Source organism: Artemia franciscana, chromosome 6, assembly GCF_032884065.1.
Source record: "Artemia franciscana chromosome 6, ASM3288406v1, whole genome shotgun sequence".
Lineage (NCBI taxonomy): Eukaryota > Metazoa > Arthropoda > Branchiopoda > Anostraca > Artemiidae > Artemia > Artemia franciscana.
In genome coordinates, this window is record NC_088868.1 from 10,455,237 (window position 1) to 10,473,687 (window position 18,451).

The 18,451-nt window shown below is 35.3% G+C and overlaps 3 protein-coding genes across 3 annotated transcripts in view; all 3 read left to right on the forward strand.

Annotated features, from left to right (window-relative positions):
- LOC136028020 (zinc finger protein 845-like) overlaps window positions 1–8,994 on the forward strand; it is a 41,517-nt gene extending 32,523 nt beyond the window's left edge. The window contains exons 7-8 of the mRNA XM_065705573.1: window positions 1,283–1,456; window positions 5,897–8,994. Coding sequence (XP_065561645.1) covers window positions 1,283–1,456; window positions 5,897–8,592 — 2,870 coding nt within the window. The 3' untranslated portion in view covers window positions 8,593–8,994. The remainder of the gene's footprint in view (window positions 1–1,282; window positions 1,457–5,896) is intronic.
- Window positions 8,995–14,683: 5,689 nt separating this feature from the next.
- Window positions 14,684–18,451, forward strand: part of LOC136028022 (zinc finger protein 271-like) — a 38,202-nt gene continuing 34,434 nt past the window's right edge. The window contains exon 1 of the mRNA XM_065705590.1: window positions 14,684–14,802. The gene's annotated coding sequence lies outside the window, so the exon portion shown is untranslated. The remainder of the gene's footprint in view (window positions 14,803–18,451) is intronic.
- On the forward strand, window positions 16,772–17,926 carry LOC136028481 (uncharacterized). Its single transcript, XM_065706324.1, has one exon. The coding sequence runs from the start codon at window positions 16,772–16,774 to the stop codon at window positions 17,924–17,926; it is 1,155 nt and encodes a 384-aa protein (XP_065562396.1).

Below are 18,451 nucleotides of genomic sequence, written 5' to 3' on the forward strand. Positions count from 1 at the left end.
CTTCGTCTGTGCAGTATCCCTAGAACAACTGAGCATATTACGTTGAAACTGTCAGGGCACGTTTTGTGTTTGTGTTTAACTAAATGAGAAAACAGTGTGCATCAAAAATTGTTAAAAGGGCATATCTGTGATATCTCAAAACGCACTATGTGCATCAAAATAATCAAAACTTTGTCTGTGCAGTATCCCTAGAACAACTGAGCAGATTACGTTGAAACTGTCAGGGCACGTTTTGTGTGTGTTTAACTAAACGAGAAAGCAGTGTGCATCAAAAATAGTGAAAAGGGCATATCTGTGATATCTCAAAACGCACTATGTGCATCAAAATAATCAAAACTTTGTCTGTGCAGTATCCCTAGAACAACTGAGCATATTACGTTGAAACTGTCAGGGCACGTTTTGTGTGTGTGTTTAACTAAACGAGAAAACAGTGTGCATCAAAAATTGTTAAAAGGGCATATCTGTGATATCTCAGGGACTGCTAAGGGTTGTAAGTTGAATTTAACTGGGTATGTTAATGGCGAGTGCGAACTCATTATCTATAGATGGTTTTTATACAAAATTGATTGTAAAAAAAATTTATGCTTGGGCTAATATATTATCACAGTTGGTGGCAAAATTACGCAAGAATGCAGTGCCAATTGTATACGCTGTTCAGAATTTTCTCGAATTGAACACTGTTTAACTTTCAATAATAGAATTCTTGATTGACCAATCAGAGTCACGAGTTAGTGCATCATTATTTATAACTCTAAAAGATGGAAGCTTGAAACAGTCGTTTTCTATCTGTAACAGGAATCTGATAAAAGAATAGAAGAGAATCAGTGAATCTAGAATTAGAGAATTAGAGAATCTGATAAAGAATAGAAGAGAACAGAAGAGAAATAGAAGAGTATTAGTAGAGAATAGCTTGGAACAAATTTGTTGTGATTCAGGCTTTTAAAGTTGATTTTCTATCATTTTAATTTTCCATTTTCGAAATAGAATTATGACCTCAAAGTTCAGAAAACCTTATATTATTATTAAACTTTGTTTTTTCTTATTGACAGATATGACAAGGCTGGTAAGGTATGCCTCTGGAGGCACAGGAGGGTCTAAGGTAAGATGTCAAACAATAAAAATAAGTCAATTGTGAAAAAAGTAACGACTCCAATCTTGAATTCAATTTGTTACGAAGGTGCGAAACGAATGACACTATACAAATACTGTACAAAGTCAGTTTACAGACTGCTTTAAGCAAGGCTATAAAACTTTTACTAGAAATCCCCTCTTTCATTTCTAGATTTCAAAGTTGGTTTTCTATCAAGAAAGAGTGAAAAGAAAGTAAAAAAGGAGTATTTATCAGTAGTTCAATCAATACCAGATGTTCAAGAAAAACCAAATCTGAGGCAAAGGAAGGAAAATACCATTTACGTTGAATCTTCCGATTCTGATATAGATGTTATCAGTGATGAAGGTATGTCATTTAATTAAAAATATCTTTGTTTTCATAGGGGATCACAGGAAGGTGAATGCTGTTTAAATAGATGAAATTCCCCCTGCCTCTTCATGAGACTGTTTCCAAGGAACCCTGTCTTAAAATAATTTTGGCAGTAGTTTTTTTAAACGAAAAATAAACTTCATTAAAAAAAAAAAAATTAAGTAACAAAAATATCTTAAGGTGGGCGAATAGTTGGCTTGGTTCAATTCTTGGTTCAAAAAAAAATCGGGGGGGGGATGTTGGCAGTCAAGTGTCTTTATGAGTGTTGCGGTCGAATTTGTTTTTCTTGTACTCAACATGGCCGAAAGAGCCACACGCAGTTCTATTATGCTTCAAGGCACTATATTTTTTCTCAGTTCAGTTTGTACGGAAAGAGATGCCTTATTTGATTAAAACTTGTATGCTTTATTGTTCTTTTTAAGAGTTTTTGGTCATTGGAGGGTATTCCTCCCTTCGCATATTCTTTTTGGATTTCTGTCACCATCGATGCCAAAGACAATCGATCCAAATTTTGAAATAATAACTTGGTTCACAATTATTGAAAGGTCACATAAATGTTCTTCTTAGGCTCTGGGACAAGGGTTTAAAGCGCGCAAATTGCGCATTATTTTAAGAATAGACTGTATTATTAAGAAGGGGGCATGTTTGATCTTAAAGGGGTAAATTTTATTAAGATTAATGTTTCAAGGAAAGTTTAAGGAAATATTAAGTAAAATCCGAAGAAACTATGTACATCAAGATAGTCGAAAGGGCGCATCTGGAAAATATCAGGAACGGCTAAAGGGCAAGTTATGGGGGATGTTTATCATAAGTTTGAAGAAGGTTTATATGCATTATCTCAAAAACATTTAAGGGCTTTGCGCTGGAATTATCAGCGAACGTTTCTGTAAATGTTTAACTTGATCAAATGACAAAATGTGCATCCAGTTTATCAAAAAGACTATCTGCAGTATCTCAGGAACTGTGTAGAGTATTTTGTTCGAACCTGGGAATATTGAAGGGGATTTTTAAATATTTGAAAAATTGACATCCTAGTTGTCTCAAGGACCTATCTGGTGCTTTATTATTCTTTAACACTTCTAGCACTGTCACTAACTCTTCCTCACGAAAAAAATCTCTTCACATCCAAAATGTCACAAACTAAAACGAAACCAGGTACCAACGTCATTGTTACCTTAATGGGAGCAATGTTATTCTCGTATATAAAACTATTCACGCTAAAATATATATCCTGTATACTATGCAAGGATAGGACCTTCCCTAAAGCTCCTCTATCCGCTGAATCGTGCTTACTCATGATCTACCAGTCTGGGGACTAAAGGCATTTGATGACTCAGGCACTTCTCAATTATTAATCTAAACATAAAAATTTGGTCGAGGCATCCTGAACCCGTCATAAAACCACACTGTTCTTCATTTAAAACTTTATCTACATCATCTTTAAGACTAAAAAGAATCACTATTCTAAGTAATTCGTTTTCCATGGAAACCAGGCTAATGCCTCTATAATTACCACGTTCATTCTTATCACCTTTCTTGTGGAGGGGTTTAATTAGTTTTCCTAAAGTTGTTAAAATCGCTTGGTACCTCCCCTTTTTCAAAAATCGCATCCATAATATTCAGTAACTTATCTCTAACCTTACAATAACTATATTTATAAAAACTCATTTACGCTATTATAAGCTTCTGGTGCCTTATTATTTTTTAACCCTTTTAGTACTGTCACTAACTCCTCCACATAAACCAAATCTTACCTCATATCCGAAGTGTCACAAACTTTTTCAATCTTTTCAATATCTTTTCCTGTAGCTCTGCATATTTTAAGGTCCACTTCGCACCTCGTTAATTCACACTTTAATGCTTTCTCCACTTCCTTTACATTTCTCTTAATTCACATTTTAAGGTCCATTTCCACCTCTTTAATTCATGTTTTGATGCTTTCTCCGCTTCCTTTACATTTCTATTGATTCACATTTTGAAGTCCACATCGCACCTCTTTAATTCAACCTTTAATGCTTTCTCCACTTCCTTTACATTTCTCTTAATTCACATTTTAAGGTCCATTTGCACCTCTTTAATTCACACTTTAATGCTTTCTCCACTTCTTTTACATTTCTCTTAATTCACATTTTAAGGTCCATTTGCACCTCTTTAATTCACACTTTCATGCTTTCTCCACTTCCTTTACATTTCTCTTAATTCACATTTTAAGGTCCATTTGCACCTCTTTAATTCACACTTTAATGCTTTCTCAACTTAATTTACGTTTCTCTTAATTCACATTTCAAGGTCCATTGGCACCTCTTTAATTCACGTTTTAGTGCTTTCTCCACTTCCTTTACATTTCTCTTAATTCACATTTTAAGGTCCATTTGCATCTCTTTAATTCACATTTTAATGCTACATCATATATCACTCAACAAGTTCATGTACAAACCCTTCCTCCTCTCTACTAAACATAAAGCATTTCCGCTAGTAATCCTGGCTGCCTTTCTAATTTTCTTTTCGAAGACACCATCTGTGACTGCAGAAACTATTCTTCTAAAATTATTGCATCCTTCTACATTGTCAAATTTAAACTTTTCAGTTCAGTATCCAACTAATCCTCGAAATTTGCCTCGAATTTTCATCCTAAGGTCTACCAACGTCGTAACCTCCCTGAAGATTTGTTGTTGTTGTTTGGGGTTAGACGCCTTTGAACAATAGGTCATGTGCGTTCTTATGTAAAAATGTAAGCAGATAAAATAAGATAAATATGTAAGCATAATAAAAGCGAATAAAATAACAAATAGGATAACTCTGAAATAAAGTAATATGGCAGGGGACATCTAGGCCTCCAATATTAAAATAGTATGGGGGCCATATACCACTTAATTTGCTATTTATAGGGGTAATTTACCAGCAACAAGGGCCTGCATTTACAAACAGGAATAAAAACAATCCAATTTTGGTTTTTTCAAACCGCACTTATAATTCATAGACTAAACAATTTTAATAAATAATACAAAAACTAAATCCAGTCATCTAATAAAACCTGTCACCTAAATCCAGACATGAAAATATAAACAAATAAAATACAAATCAAACAACTCTAAAATAAAATATGCAGGGAATGACAAAAAAAATAGGGAATGAAACAAACCAGTAGTCTTAACAAAATTACTTTATAAGTTTGTGCTTAGTCATTCATTTCAAATACAGGAAAAAATGGTGGATCCCGGAAGATTACTCTTCCTAAATTTCAGCTTTAAATTAACCTTTAACATTACTAGAAGGCAATCCTTACTTTTAACATCAATAACAGGCCTCTTATATACCCTTGAATCTCGTATACCCTAGTATACCCTAGTTATTACTATTTCCATCAGTTGATTCTATAGGGCTATATACAACTATGATTAATACCCTTCACATTTTAGTTACAAAATCAGCTAGTAGTATTCTATTATTTATGCTTTATCCACTTAAACAAGACTTGGCAACCTTCTTATTCATCATGAGCCCTACTCCCTGCTTACGCATCCCATCCCTCCCGCCTGAGTAAATATATTATATACAATCTAGCTTAGTGTTTCCTACCCCTGGGATATAAGTTTCCGAAACTCCTAATAATTCCCGTTTGAATCGTCTGTGTTCGTCAGTCAAAATGATGATACCACAATTGATTTTTTACATTGTGGCTTTTAAAGTTAAAATTTTCATATTTTTATAATTATTGAAGTTATTTTTGCCTCCGAAAAAGTAATGGTCCCAGAACCAGTGCAGGACAGGATAACGCACTTTATCAAGTCTACTCGAAGTGCTTAAGCAGGCTTGGAACCTGAAGTCCCTTGGATCTTCAGGTGAATAGAGGCTTTGTGCAATCCTTTGCCTGTCTTGGTCACAACATGGTTTCCCATACATGATAATTCTCTTCTATCAATAAGAGTTGCAATCCCTCCCAAACAATCTCATGCCTGTAATCTCCGACTCATCATATACTCATGTCTACAAACATTATGCTACTTCTAGGATAACTTAGCTATGAAAATATTTTTCAGTCCCCCGAAAAAAAAACCCCAAAACAAACCAAACTCAAAACAATAATCCATTCATCAGTTCGTCAAATTCATCATCAAAAGACAGTCCTTTGCTTAACAATTAATAAAATATTATTGTTTTTTTCTTATTTTGAACTTGCCTATCGTTAGTCTTTTAACTATTGGCGCATGCAAGAGCCTCTACTAGGAAGTATTATTTTGGTAATTTGGCAGCTTTGGGAGTTCCGGGAGTCAGATTAATCGTCAAACTCCTAGTCCCGAAGCTGAATATTTGTTGGTACTGACTTTAGGTAGACGACTTTTTTCAGTGAAGTTGACTTAGAGCACCCATATTATTTCTCATAATATTTATGTCTTTAGTTTCTTATTTTTTTAGAAATGGACATATTCAGTGAAGAAGCTTATGAAGTGATGTCCTCTGACGAATCTGACCCCGAAAAAATTCTAGGAATGATGCCTCCGAAGAGCTCCATCAGTCATACCAAGAACCGCTCTAGTGGTAAAAGACTATCACAGCCAGAGGAAGTTGCTTTGAAATCCTTCGGTTCAAGGTGGAACAAAATGTCACTTTCGTTTAAAGAAAAGCTGGATATAGAGTCTTCGGAAAACACTCACATTTGCAAACTTTGCAATGAATCCTTTTCCCTCCTCATTTCACTTTCAATTCATATGAGAGGTCATGATGAAATTGAAATTCAGCAATGTCAGTTTTACCGTTCAAAATTCAAGAAAAAGCATAATATTGATTATCGTTTCGAAACTCAAAATGGGACAAGAGATAGTTTTTATGAGTGCACAATCTGTAAAAGGACATTCATCATTCGTAGATCATTCACAAATCATATGCGATGGCACAGGAAGTTACTGCGTGCGATGGCACTAAATGATGAATCTGCAAGTGATCCAGTGTCTACAGATCATAGAGGTTTGACCTATGATAATTTAAATAAATGTGCTACATGTGGGTCAACTTACAAATATCGCGGAGGTCTTTTACGGCACTTGAGATGCAACCCAGAACATAGAGAAACTCATTTTTGTAATATTCATGATAAAACTTTTTCCCCTGATCTGTTATTTCAGCCTCAGACGGAAACTTATAAATCGAACAATGAAAATGAAATGTTTCAGTGTCCCTTTTGTCAAACCAGATTCAAGGAAGAACGTCATCTTTGCAGTCACTTGGTGGCCCACAGGGACAAAACATGTAATTTGTGCATTAGATGTAACATGTGCACTAGTTCTTTTTCTTTGCCTTCTGAATTACTGAATCATTTAAAAATGCACGAAAAGACTAAAGCAACCGAGAAGACGGAAATTGCATCTGCAACCTTCTGTGCAAATCTTCTGGTTGCTGTGCAACCTTCAGAAAATTCGGATGCTAAACCTCCTAGTAATTCAGAACCAGTGGCTAATAACATCGTTAGAGAAAGCAATTTTAATGAATGCGGTATTTGCAAAAAGACTTACATCAAACGTAAATCACTCTTAGGACACTTGCGGAAGCATTCCGAACTTCGCAAAAGATTATCGGTCAAAGATAAGCCATCTAAACTAAAAGAAATAAGTCATCCTTACGAATGTGCTTCATGTGGAAAAAGGTTCAAAGACCGTAAGTATTTTTTACGACACTTACGAACACAACACAAGCAAACTGAGAATGGCAATGAAGATGAAGTGCATCAGTGTCCCTTTTGTCAAACGAATTTCGAAAAGAAGTATCATCTGTGTCGTCATTTGATGACTCACAAAAATGGAGGTGAACTAAGATGTAACAAGTGCTCTGAATCTTTTTCCTGGCCTTTTGAGTTAGTGACCCACATGGAAATGCACAAGAAAACAGAAATGGCTTGTTCTGTCCAACCTTCAGAAAATTCAGATGATGAACCTACAAGTAATTCAGAACTAATAACTAATAACATCGTCGGAGAAAGTAATTTTAATGAGTGTGGTATATGCAAAAAGACTTACGTCAACCGTAGATCACTCTTACGTCACCTGCGAAGGCATGTTGAGGGTAGAAAATACTTGTGTTACATATGTGGCTTAGGCTTTTTTAGAGACATTGACCTTAGAATGCATATACAAAGACATACAGGCGATAAAAATTTCACGTGTGACAAATGTGGAAAGAGTTTATACAGCATGTCTCTTTTGAATCAGCATTTGAAAAAGCATGCTATAGAAGAGAGTGGACAGAGACCAGAAAAGATATTTGGTTGTGAAATCTGCAACACAAAATTTGAAACAAAGATAGGTTACTCACTGCATATGAAGAAGCACAATGAGGGTGCCACACATGAATGTGGATTTTGTCAAAGAAAGTTTTACACAAGCTACAGGTTAACTGAACATAAGAGGACTCATACGGGCGAAAAACCGTATGAATGCAAGATATGCAGCAATAGTTTTGCTCAAAAACAGGGTTTAAATTCCCATATGAAAACTCACAGTGACAAAAGACCTTACAGCTGTGAACTCTGTACCAAAACATTCAAGAAAAAAAGTACAAAGAATGATCATGTAAATACTCACACTGGTAATAGACCTCATAAATGCAAGCAATGTGATATGTGTTTTGGTTCAAGAAAGGTTCTTAAAAAACATAAGAGGGTGCATACGAGGAATCCAGAAGAAAAGAAATTCAGAGAGAAGAAGTTCAGTTGTAACATATGCAGCGAAGTATTCGCCGTGTCTGCTTATCGTGACAAGCATGTGGCTTTACATGAAAATCCTAGCCCTTTCAGCTGTGAGTTCTGCAGTAAAAGTTTCAACTATAAGAAAAACATGGTAGCGCATGTGCAGCGATGTCATCCCAGTTGCAATCCATTTAGATGTAAGCTGTGTAGTAAGACTTATGACACCATTAGGAAAATTGATGTACATATAAACTCTCGTGCTTGTGTAAAAATTAACAAATCCCACAAGAAGTCGAAAAATCAAGGTAAATCCACTGAGGTGGCTGGAAACACGAATGCTGAGAATCTATTTATATGTAATGTTTGTAATGGGGATTTTATGTCGGCTGAGGAAATTCAAGACCATTTTAACGCTTCCCATAAGCCTTCTTAGTAGAAATCGATCATGGTATTAGTTTTAATAAAATGAATGAAAAAAGACTTATTTTGTTCTTTATATTTGGCCAAAAAGTGATACCACGTTTTCACATTAAATTATCTGAAACTGATAAAATAGAATGAACAATAATTACACCTTAAGTGAAAAGTTACAGATCAGTATATTGTTTTAAAATAAATATAGTGCGTCTATTTTATTCTATTGTCCTGGGTAAATCCTCTTGTTGTTCTAGGACATGAAATGTAAGGACTTGATTGATTGTGTCTTATGTACAAGTCCTAGAATTTAACTTGGTTTCTTTACAATTTTTGGTTTACTCACTCTTTTTGTTATACGAAAAATTTGTTTTAGAAAGTCTGTTTGTATTTCTTGTCCAGAAGTAGAATTTTTTATTTCATTTACTGTGCATTTTGATATTTTATTCAAAACTAATATAACTACTTGTGTAGGTTTAGTTGATTGCTTGTAATTGGGTTCATGCTTTGATCCACCGTTTCACAAATTTTTAAATTAACTTTGCTACATGTTTTCATTTTTTATTTATTTTTGTCATATATTATTCGAACATTTACTATGTCTTCTTATTTCAACAAACAAACATTTTGCTTTGCACCCAAATCCTAACTCTTTCAGTTGTGAGTTTGCGGCAAGACTAGCAACTATAATAAAAACTTGTTAATCCATGAGCCGTTTATGTATCCCACCCAGAATTTGTTTAAGTGCAAGCTCTGCGGTAAGACGTACGATTGTTTTAGAAAATTTTATCTTCATATTAAGTCTTGTGCTTGTGACAAAAAAAAAATCTTGTTAAACTCGAAAAATCGTGACAACTCAGATCAAAAGTAATGGGAACGTGAACATTAATGAAAAGGTTAAACTATCTACTTATAACATTAGTGACGAAAAGTTTTTATCCGTTAAGGACATTCAACGTCATTTTAAATTCTTCTCGTATTATTTTTAAGTATATAAGTTCGGAAATAGGGAACAATGAAATGTTTCTGCACCTTTATTTCGCCTTAAAATTTTTCACTATTTTCTCATGATTTTAAAACTGAGAATAAAAAAAAAACCATAAAAAGTACTGTCCATGGAAGCTATAGAAAAATAAAAACCCTGCGGGTTTTTCCCTCCAACAAAAAACCGAAGGCTTTTTACTGTTTTTTTAATGCTTTTCATTTATGATTAGAAATCTAGTATTATGTTTCTTATACTTTTCTCTCCCGACTTCTAGCTGATAGATTGTATATATCAACAATTGTAATGAATGGTCGTTTTCTGCATTTTCAGTTTTTTCTGGGTCACGATTAAAATAGTGTGTCGTAATTAAAAATTTTGGAAAATTTGATTATGTTGTTTAAATTTTAGATAGACTATAGTTACATCGGAGAAGTCCTTAATAGTATTTTACCACGGATTTTTGGTAAGAAAAATCCTCAAAAATGCGGACAATTATTCATATGAACAGGATTTAGTCTTTTCCACAGAAGTTTCGTTTATATGTAATAGGGTATTTTTATCAGTTGGACATTCAAGAGCGTTTCAACCCTTCTCGTAAGATTTCTATACAGAAGTTGCTTATGGTAAAAATAAGGAAAAATAGAATGTCTTGTACATTTAATTTGACTTAATATTCCACAGCTCTCCTCCATAAAAGTGAACAAATTTCGTCGCAATTTCAATCGAAATTGAATTTCAATTTGGCTACTTCAATTTCCAAATTTCATAGCTCTCCTCCATAAAAGCAAGCCAATTTCGTCGCAATTTCAATTGAAATTGAATTTCAATTCAATCTTAGCAAGCAAATTTAGTCGTAATTTCAATTGAATTTCAGTTCAATTTGGCAATTTCAACTTCCAAATTTTGTAGCTCTCCTATATACAAACACACACACACACACACATATATATATATATATATATATATATATATATATATATATATATATATATATATATATATATATATGAATACATAAATATATTTCTAGGTAGGATGAACCCTTCCCTTGCATTTTGTATCTTAAACACAAATTAAAAATAGTAAGTTTACATGGAGCATCAATCACAGCTTTGCATACCCACTTCTGGTATCTACAGTAGATATTAAGGTTTACTTAATCAATTTACTAATTTGCATAACGTCAAACACCACTCTGCCTTTCCATCATAAACAACAGGCAAAACAAAAAGGAAAGTTTCTAAAAACAGTGGCACTTGCTAAAATTTCAAGTGAATATTGACGCTGTATCCAAAAGCCGTCTTCCGCAAAACAATATATGAATATGAGAAAAACTTACAGTAAGATATGATCTTTAAAATATTAAATAGTCTTTAAGTCATCACTCCAATGAAGTTCAACCAAGGGTGATAGAAAAAAGTGAACAAAGCGAGGCAACTCATGCAGGTGAACAAAAGTTATTAAGAACAGCCGTTCAATTATATTTTTGCCTTTTTGGCAGCAACTTTCAAAAATCTTTTTAGTAACAGCTTCACTGGCATGACTAATATAAGAAATGCGTTTATTTTTGGTTTAGCAATTAACACTAGTGAAGTTGATGCCAAAATTTACTTTTACAGCAAGTAGTGAGCTATTCCAAGTCAGGGGCGGCAGGATGATGTATCTTTAATCACCCTTCAATCCTCCTAATCTACATCGCTCTGATTGTGCCTCTTCTGCTAACACTTTGGAAACTACCTCAAATATCTTTCAACATTAGATATGGCTTTTAGTAGTTTCTTAGTATCTACTCTTGTTGCTTATTCCTTTTAGAGGCAATCTACACAGGTATGGGGCTCAAACAAACTAGTAGTTTTGGCATTGTGCGTCAGTACATCTTTACTGGAACAAGAAATTTGTGGGGTAATTTGGTATTGATGGTACGTGGTTATTTTTGCTGAATCAATCCATTCTGCAAAAATAGTAGAAACAGTTTAGAAGAAGGATAGCTTTCAAATAATGCGTTGATTGATATCTTTTGATTGAAAAATAAAGAAAGTAAATTGGGTCACCGCTACCTCAATAGGCCTAGTAGCAGTGTTTCCACTTCTACCGATTTATCGGTAGATCTACCGATTTTCGGACTTTTATACCGAATGAATTTCAAGCCTACCGAAATACCGACTTTTAGCGATTGCCCAATTTTTTTTCTTTTTAATTGGACATAATAGGTGTGACTGCGAACAGCACCACTCAGCGAAGTCCTGGAGCCTCAACTTAGACCTGGTTCCTTCATTCCATTATGTGGCTTTTGCTCTTTAAATAAAACATCATGAATGAGAAACAGAAGAACCAGCATTGTCTTTCCTCATTTCACTTAAAAACGGTGGAGTTTATCGAATTTTTTTTCGTTTTCAACCATCTCACATCAAATGAAAAGGGAGTAGTTAATTAAGTAACTAATTACATTAATTATTAAAATGTTTATAGTAAGTTACATCGCTTATACTCGCTATTTCAGAGCTTGTAGAGCGTGACCCTAAAGTGGACCATAATGAAGTGATGAAAGTATACCTCACAGTAAGAGAATTTTACAAGGGAACAGTTCCATAGATCAAAATCAAGCTCGTATTTGATGATGATTTGAAAGAGATGTCCTGTCTTATAGAGCCTTCAAATGCTGCTAAGCTCATTTCTTCTAGTCTTGCACCACTTCTAGTTAAGTATTTTCCTCCTACATGTCTTAGAGCTGCCATTGACTCGGAATGGTGTGAACAAAGCTCTGTTGATGTTCTGAAGGATCTGTGTCAGTCGCCAGTAGAATATTGGAGATTCATTTTGTCCATTGTTACCCCAAGTGACCGACCAAGGTTCACAAATCCAAGGCACGTTATTTACTTTTTCTTTTCGTTGCCTTTCTCGAATGATATTGCAGAATATCTTTTCAGTACTTTAAAAGAAGTGAAGACTGATAAACAAAATAGATTGTCGACGCTGACCTTATCTGCCATCTTGCGTACCAAATGCGGGACGAAGAGGTTGATTATGCATTCTTCATTACTGATAGTTGATCATGAACTAGAGAAACGGCTAAAGGAAGTACGAGCATCTGCGACAGTTGAAGAGTGTATATGAGTGATCAAATTTAGTCTATAACAGCAAAAGTTTCTGTTTTGTGTTGCATTAGATATTTAAAACTTCCACTGTTCCTGAATTGTTGTTTGAAGACCAAAGTGTACTTTATTGATTTATTGCGATGAAAAGTACCTAATTAAGTAGATCAGAATTCAATCAACGTATGTATCGATACTATCCTAGACTAAGGCTTCAAAATGTTAGTGATGTATGTCTACGGTGGAAGATCAAAAGTTTCTGTTTTGAGTTGCATTGGATATTTGAAACTGCCGCTGTTCCTGAATTGTTGTTTGAAGACCAACGTATGCTTTATTGATTTATTGTGATGAAAAATACTTAATTCAGTAGATTAGAATTAAATCAACGTAGGAAAGGCAATTGGAGACCATGGAATCAAATGGGGAGGAAGAACGCTCCTGGACTTAGATTATGCTGATGATTTAAGCATATTAGATGAAAGTGTGAGCAAAATGAATGAATTTTTAGAGGTTTTACGAGTTCAGGGTGCTAAAATAGGCTTGAAAATTAATGTTAAGAAGACTAAGTCACTAAGGTTAGGAATAAGTGAAGATGAACAGGTGACCTTAGGTAACGAAAAGATTGATCAGGTTGGGAGCTTCAGTTACCTTGGTAGTATTATTAGTAAAGATGGTGGGAGCAGTGAAGATGTTAAAAGTAGAATAGCTAAAGCTCAGGGTGTTTTTTCACAGTTAAAAAAAAGTTTGGAAGAATAGAAAGATAAGCCTACAAACCAAGATTAGAATATTGGAAGCTACAGTGATGACAGTGGTCAAATATGGCTCTGAAGCATGGACACTCCGAAAAGCAGATGAAAATTTACTAGATGTTTTCCAGAGAAATTGCCTACGGATTGTTCTGGGTACCCGGCTGACTGACCGTATTTCAAACAGTAGGTTGTACGAAAAGTGTGGTTCAATCCCGCTTTCTGGGGCTATAATGAAAGAAAGGTTGAGATGGCTAGGCCACGTTCTACGGATGAAGGATGACAGATTACCGAAGATTGTCCTTTTTGGCCAACCGTCTGGGGCTACACGGAAAGCAGGTCGTCCTTGTCTGGGTTGGGAGGATGTCATAAATAAGGATTTAAAGGAAATGGGAACTTCCTGGGAGGGTGTAAAGAGGGAGGCTTTAAATAGATTAGGTTGGAGGAGGAGCGTGCGTAGCTGTGTTGGCCTCAGGCGGCTTGGTGCTGCAGTGAGTTATTAGTAGTAGTAGTAGTATTCTACTGATGTGATCCTAGGCTTGATTCCTTCGTTTGCAGATGCGTATCGGTTGCTTTAATCATTTTAACCAAATATTTAATTTGTTGTTTGAAGTCCAATTTTAAGTGCTTTACTATGATGAGCAGTACCTGATTAAGTAGAATAGGATTCCATCAATAATAATTGAGGATATTGAAAGTGCATTTCTTAAGCCCTGTTTTCATGCGTGTCTAGCTCAGTATGTGTTTTTACGCGCGTGTCAGGCAATATATTCGTGTCTAAACATATCTTGTCCAACGTAGGCATAAAAACCAAATGTCAATTTAATTAATACATGAAAATAGTTCTTTCCTTATGTGAGCATTCGGATTCACAGGTGCTGCAGATTTGCAGCATCTACTGCAAATGCCGCGTTTGCAATATTTTAGAATCGCCGCTAGCTCAAGAGTATACCATATTGGTATACTAGCGATTTACAAGAACCTTTGCAAATACTGCATTTGCAACGACTGCAATATTTCGTAACCGTCATTATTACCACGAGATCAAACAACAACTCATTACTCTTTTGCAGTTTTAAAGAAAACATTGCTTTAAATTGTTGTATGATCAATCGAAAGTCGATAGACCGTTGTAGAATGGTCTAATTGTAAATTGATCTGGTACTTCAGCAGAAAATTGAGCATTTTTGGAAACTTAACATGCACTTAGAGGGTTTGGGCATGTCTAGAAATTCCCTACCGATATGTGACGCTATCTACCGCCGAATTTTAGGCACGCCACACCGAATTCCAAAGCCTGCGAAGTGGAAATACTGCCTACTAGTCAAATTTTTTGCTGGAATAGTCATGCAACATTTGAAAGATCCTGACAACAAAAATCAAGTTCATCTATTCAATTCTATGAAGTATATAATTTCTAATCTGAATTTTAAATTCACGCTTATATTTTTATATTTAAGAAATATCAAAAGCAACAAAATTCAAAAAGCAATTGACACTGAATTTCGGAATTCACAGCACGTGCTTCTTGTGAAAAAGGTTTTTAACTAAAAACTTGTTTGTGGTGCATGAAGTCTGTTTGAGAAAATTCTGGAATAAATGATTTTGTGGACTGGAGACTAGTGGTATCATGAACAGTCAAACTGGCCCCCCAGCTGGGGGTACAGTAGCTCCTACTAGTGTTGGACAGTATTCAGTGGTTCATAGTCCCATGCAGGGGCCTGTAAATGGGGCCCCAGGACCACAGATGATGCAAATGCAGTGGAATATGCCTAGTGGTATGCAAAAAGTCATGTTTCCGGCAGTCGTACCAAATGTTTATGGACAAGTATATACCCCAACTTCCAACCCATCACAGCAGTATATGTATACAGTGAATAACACAAATGATGGACTTGAATCAGGCCAAGTTATGACACAACTATATGGACAGCAAGTGTACAGTAATCGAGCACCAGTGCTGAACCAGGCACAGTATGCTTGTACAGTGAGTAACAGATATAATGGACTTGAAGTGGAAGAATGTGAGTTAGAAGGTATTGACCATTCTCCACCTGACACAAACTTTGAATCTGATGATATGACTATGGTAAACCCAAGAGTAGTGGAAGGACTATGCTCAAGAGGAAAAGAGAATAACTTGAAAAGGAGAGTGACCTCACCTATTAGTAATGAAAGTGTTCAGATTGAAAGGGGAGCACCAAAGAGACAATTTGTTCACCAAAGACCAGACCAGAAGGCCAAAGGCCTGTCACTTACAAAAGATAAGAGAAATATTTCAAATTTCCAGATCCCATTATTGGAAATACCTGAAAAGGAAATGATACATGGAAGTGTTGTAATCAAAGCAGTTGATATAAATGCCAAGTTCTTAAATGAATACGAACTTTGTATGTTTTTCAAGGAAAAAATTAGTGGCAGATTTGAGTTTGAAACAAATCGTGAAGGGAACACTATTTACTTGCATTTAAAAGATGAGAGCGGGATGAAATCAGCATTGGAAATCAAAACTGTGAATAACATAGAAGTAACAGTTTTAAGGAAAGAACATGTATCAAGAGGTGTGATGAAAGGAATTCCTTTATATTTATCAATTGTACAAATTGAGGAAAGTATCAAATCTGCTGTGCCTGTAAAAGAAGTGATTAGAATGCAGAGGTATAACCGGGATCTAAAAAAGCTTGAAGACAGCCTGTCAGTAATGGTGGTTTTTGAATCAATTATAACCCCAGCAAGTGTGTGGTGCTGCGGTAGAAACAGAGATTTCTTACCCTACCATAGGAAGGTGATGCAGTGCTACAAATGCCAGAAATATGGGCATCTTCAGAAAGACTGTAAATCAAAGGAGATCTGCCTCAGATGTGCCAAGAATCATCAAAGCCGTGATTGCCCTCTGAAACAGGAGAGTGTAGATGAGCGTACCAGCAGATACAGGTGCGCCAATTGTAAACAAAACCATTCATCCACTTCATCAGTATGCCCAGTAAGAAGGGAGAACCAACAAGTGCTAGAAGTGGCAGAAAAGTATGGCATGGGATTTAAAAGAGCAAGGACAACATTTAGAAGTTATGCTCATGTAGTCCAGAATAACCTGAATCCTGAGAAAAGAATAATAAGTAACACTGCAGCAGAATTGCAACAAATGACGGCAAAGAAGTTAGTGATTGGGATGCTTATAACCCCAGGAATACTGAGTATTGAAAACTTGCCATTGAATGAAAAGGTAGATAAACTGTGTGAATTGGTTGAGCAAATGAAGTTTGGAAAACTTGACCGCAATGATGTAAAATTGGTTTGTGAAACAAGTAGCACCTTGGAAAACAGAACATGTCCTTAATGCAGCTCAAAATATTATCCTGGAATGCATGTTCAATCATGAGAGAAAAAAGGGAATTATTGCTTCAATATTGTGACAGAAAAGACATTGATATTTTTTGTATTCAAGAAACTTGGCTAAAACCAAATATCATGAGCCCCTGCAAAGGTTTCAACATCTTGAGAAATGATAGAATAACAGGAAGAAAAGGTGGAGTTATGATTGGAATAAGAAGTCATATTCATTATGAAGAATTGGACTTAGCAAGCCAGCAATCAATTGATAATGAAGTGGAAGTAGTTGGAACTAAACTGTTTTTAAAAAATGAAAAGAAAATGAATGTTATATGTGTATATAACCCATCTGGAAATAATGGACTGTTGGGAGAAAGGATAGATGAAATTATTAAAATGATACCAGTTGCAGAGGACCTGATAATATTGGGTGATATGAATGCACATAGTAAATCTTGGTGCAAGTGTAGAAATGTAAATAGTTCTGGAACAAGTTTAGAAAACTGTTTAATAAATAGCCCAATATGCTTAGCAACACCGGTTGGGATGCCAACTAGAGTTAATCCCCAGACAGGAGAGATAACAACAATTGATTTGCTATTATGCAATCCTAGACTCTATATCAAATTGAACATAGAATGTGATGCTGAAAGTGAACTGGCCAGTGATCACAACCCCATATTGTGCACTATTAATGAAGAAGTCCTTCTAAAAGGTAATAAGAGAAAGGGATTTAAAACTAAAAATTTTAACTGGTTTATACTCAGAGAAGCACTGGACGAGTTTGATGTGAAATCACTAACAGAGGAAGAAGTAGAATTATCTAGGAAAGTTGAAATATTTCAAGAGAAATTGATAGAAATAGCCAAAACTGTTGTACCATATAGAGAAATCAGCCGTCACCAAGGGTGTATCTGGTGGAATGAAGATTGTTCGAAAGCCAAAAGAGAATTCATTGCAAAAAAGAGAATATATAATCTGGTGAGAAATCTTCATAGCCTTATTGAAAAGAACAGAGCTTATGCTATATTTCGAAAAACAGTACTTGAAGCCAAGAAAAAATCATGGAATAACTTTATAAACAAACTTGACTTTCGAAAACCAACATCCAAAGTATATGAGTTTATGAAAAAGATGAATAACAGAGCAACTTCAGGCCGGAGCAACCCACCTATTAATAAGATAATAAGCTTCTTGTGACTGATGATGAAAAAGCTGATGCAGCTGCCAAATTCATGAGCTCTACCGTTGGCCGGGGAGATCCGGATATACAGAAGAAGACCAATATGGACACAAAAGTAAGTGACCTTGGAACACAAGGACAAAACGAACCATACAATAGACCATTCATTGAACAGGAATTAATGAATGTAATTAATAAGCTTCCTGATACATCTCCTGGACCAGACGAAATTTTGCCACAGTTCGTGAAGTCGCTCCCCAAATTGTGGATCAATGTACTGCTAGAATTAATCAATGGTATATGGAGGGAGGGAAAATTTCCTGATGTTTGGAAGTATGGTGAAGCAGTAATGCTACCAAAGCCTGGCAAAGACTTATCAAAGATTGAAAACTATAGATACATTACCCTTCTCCCTGTTTTGGGGAAAGTTATGGAAAGGATGGTGAAGAAGAGACTGGAAGCTGTGACACAACAGAAGAAAATTTTGAAAGACATTCAGTGTGGTTTCAGAAAAAATAGAAGTGCAGAAGACAGTCTTATGT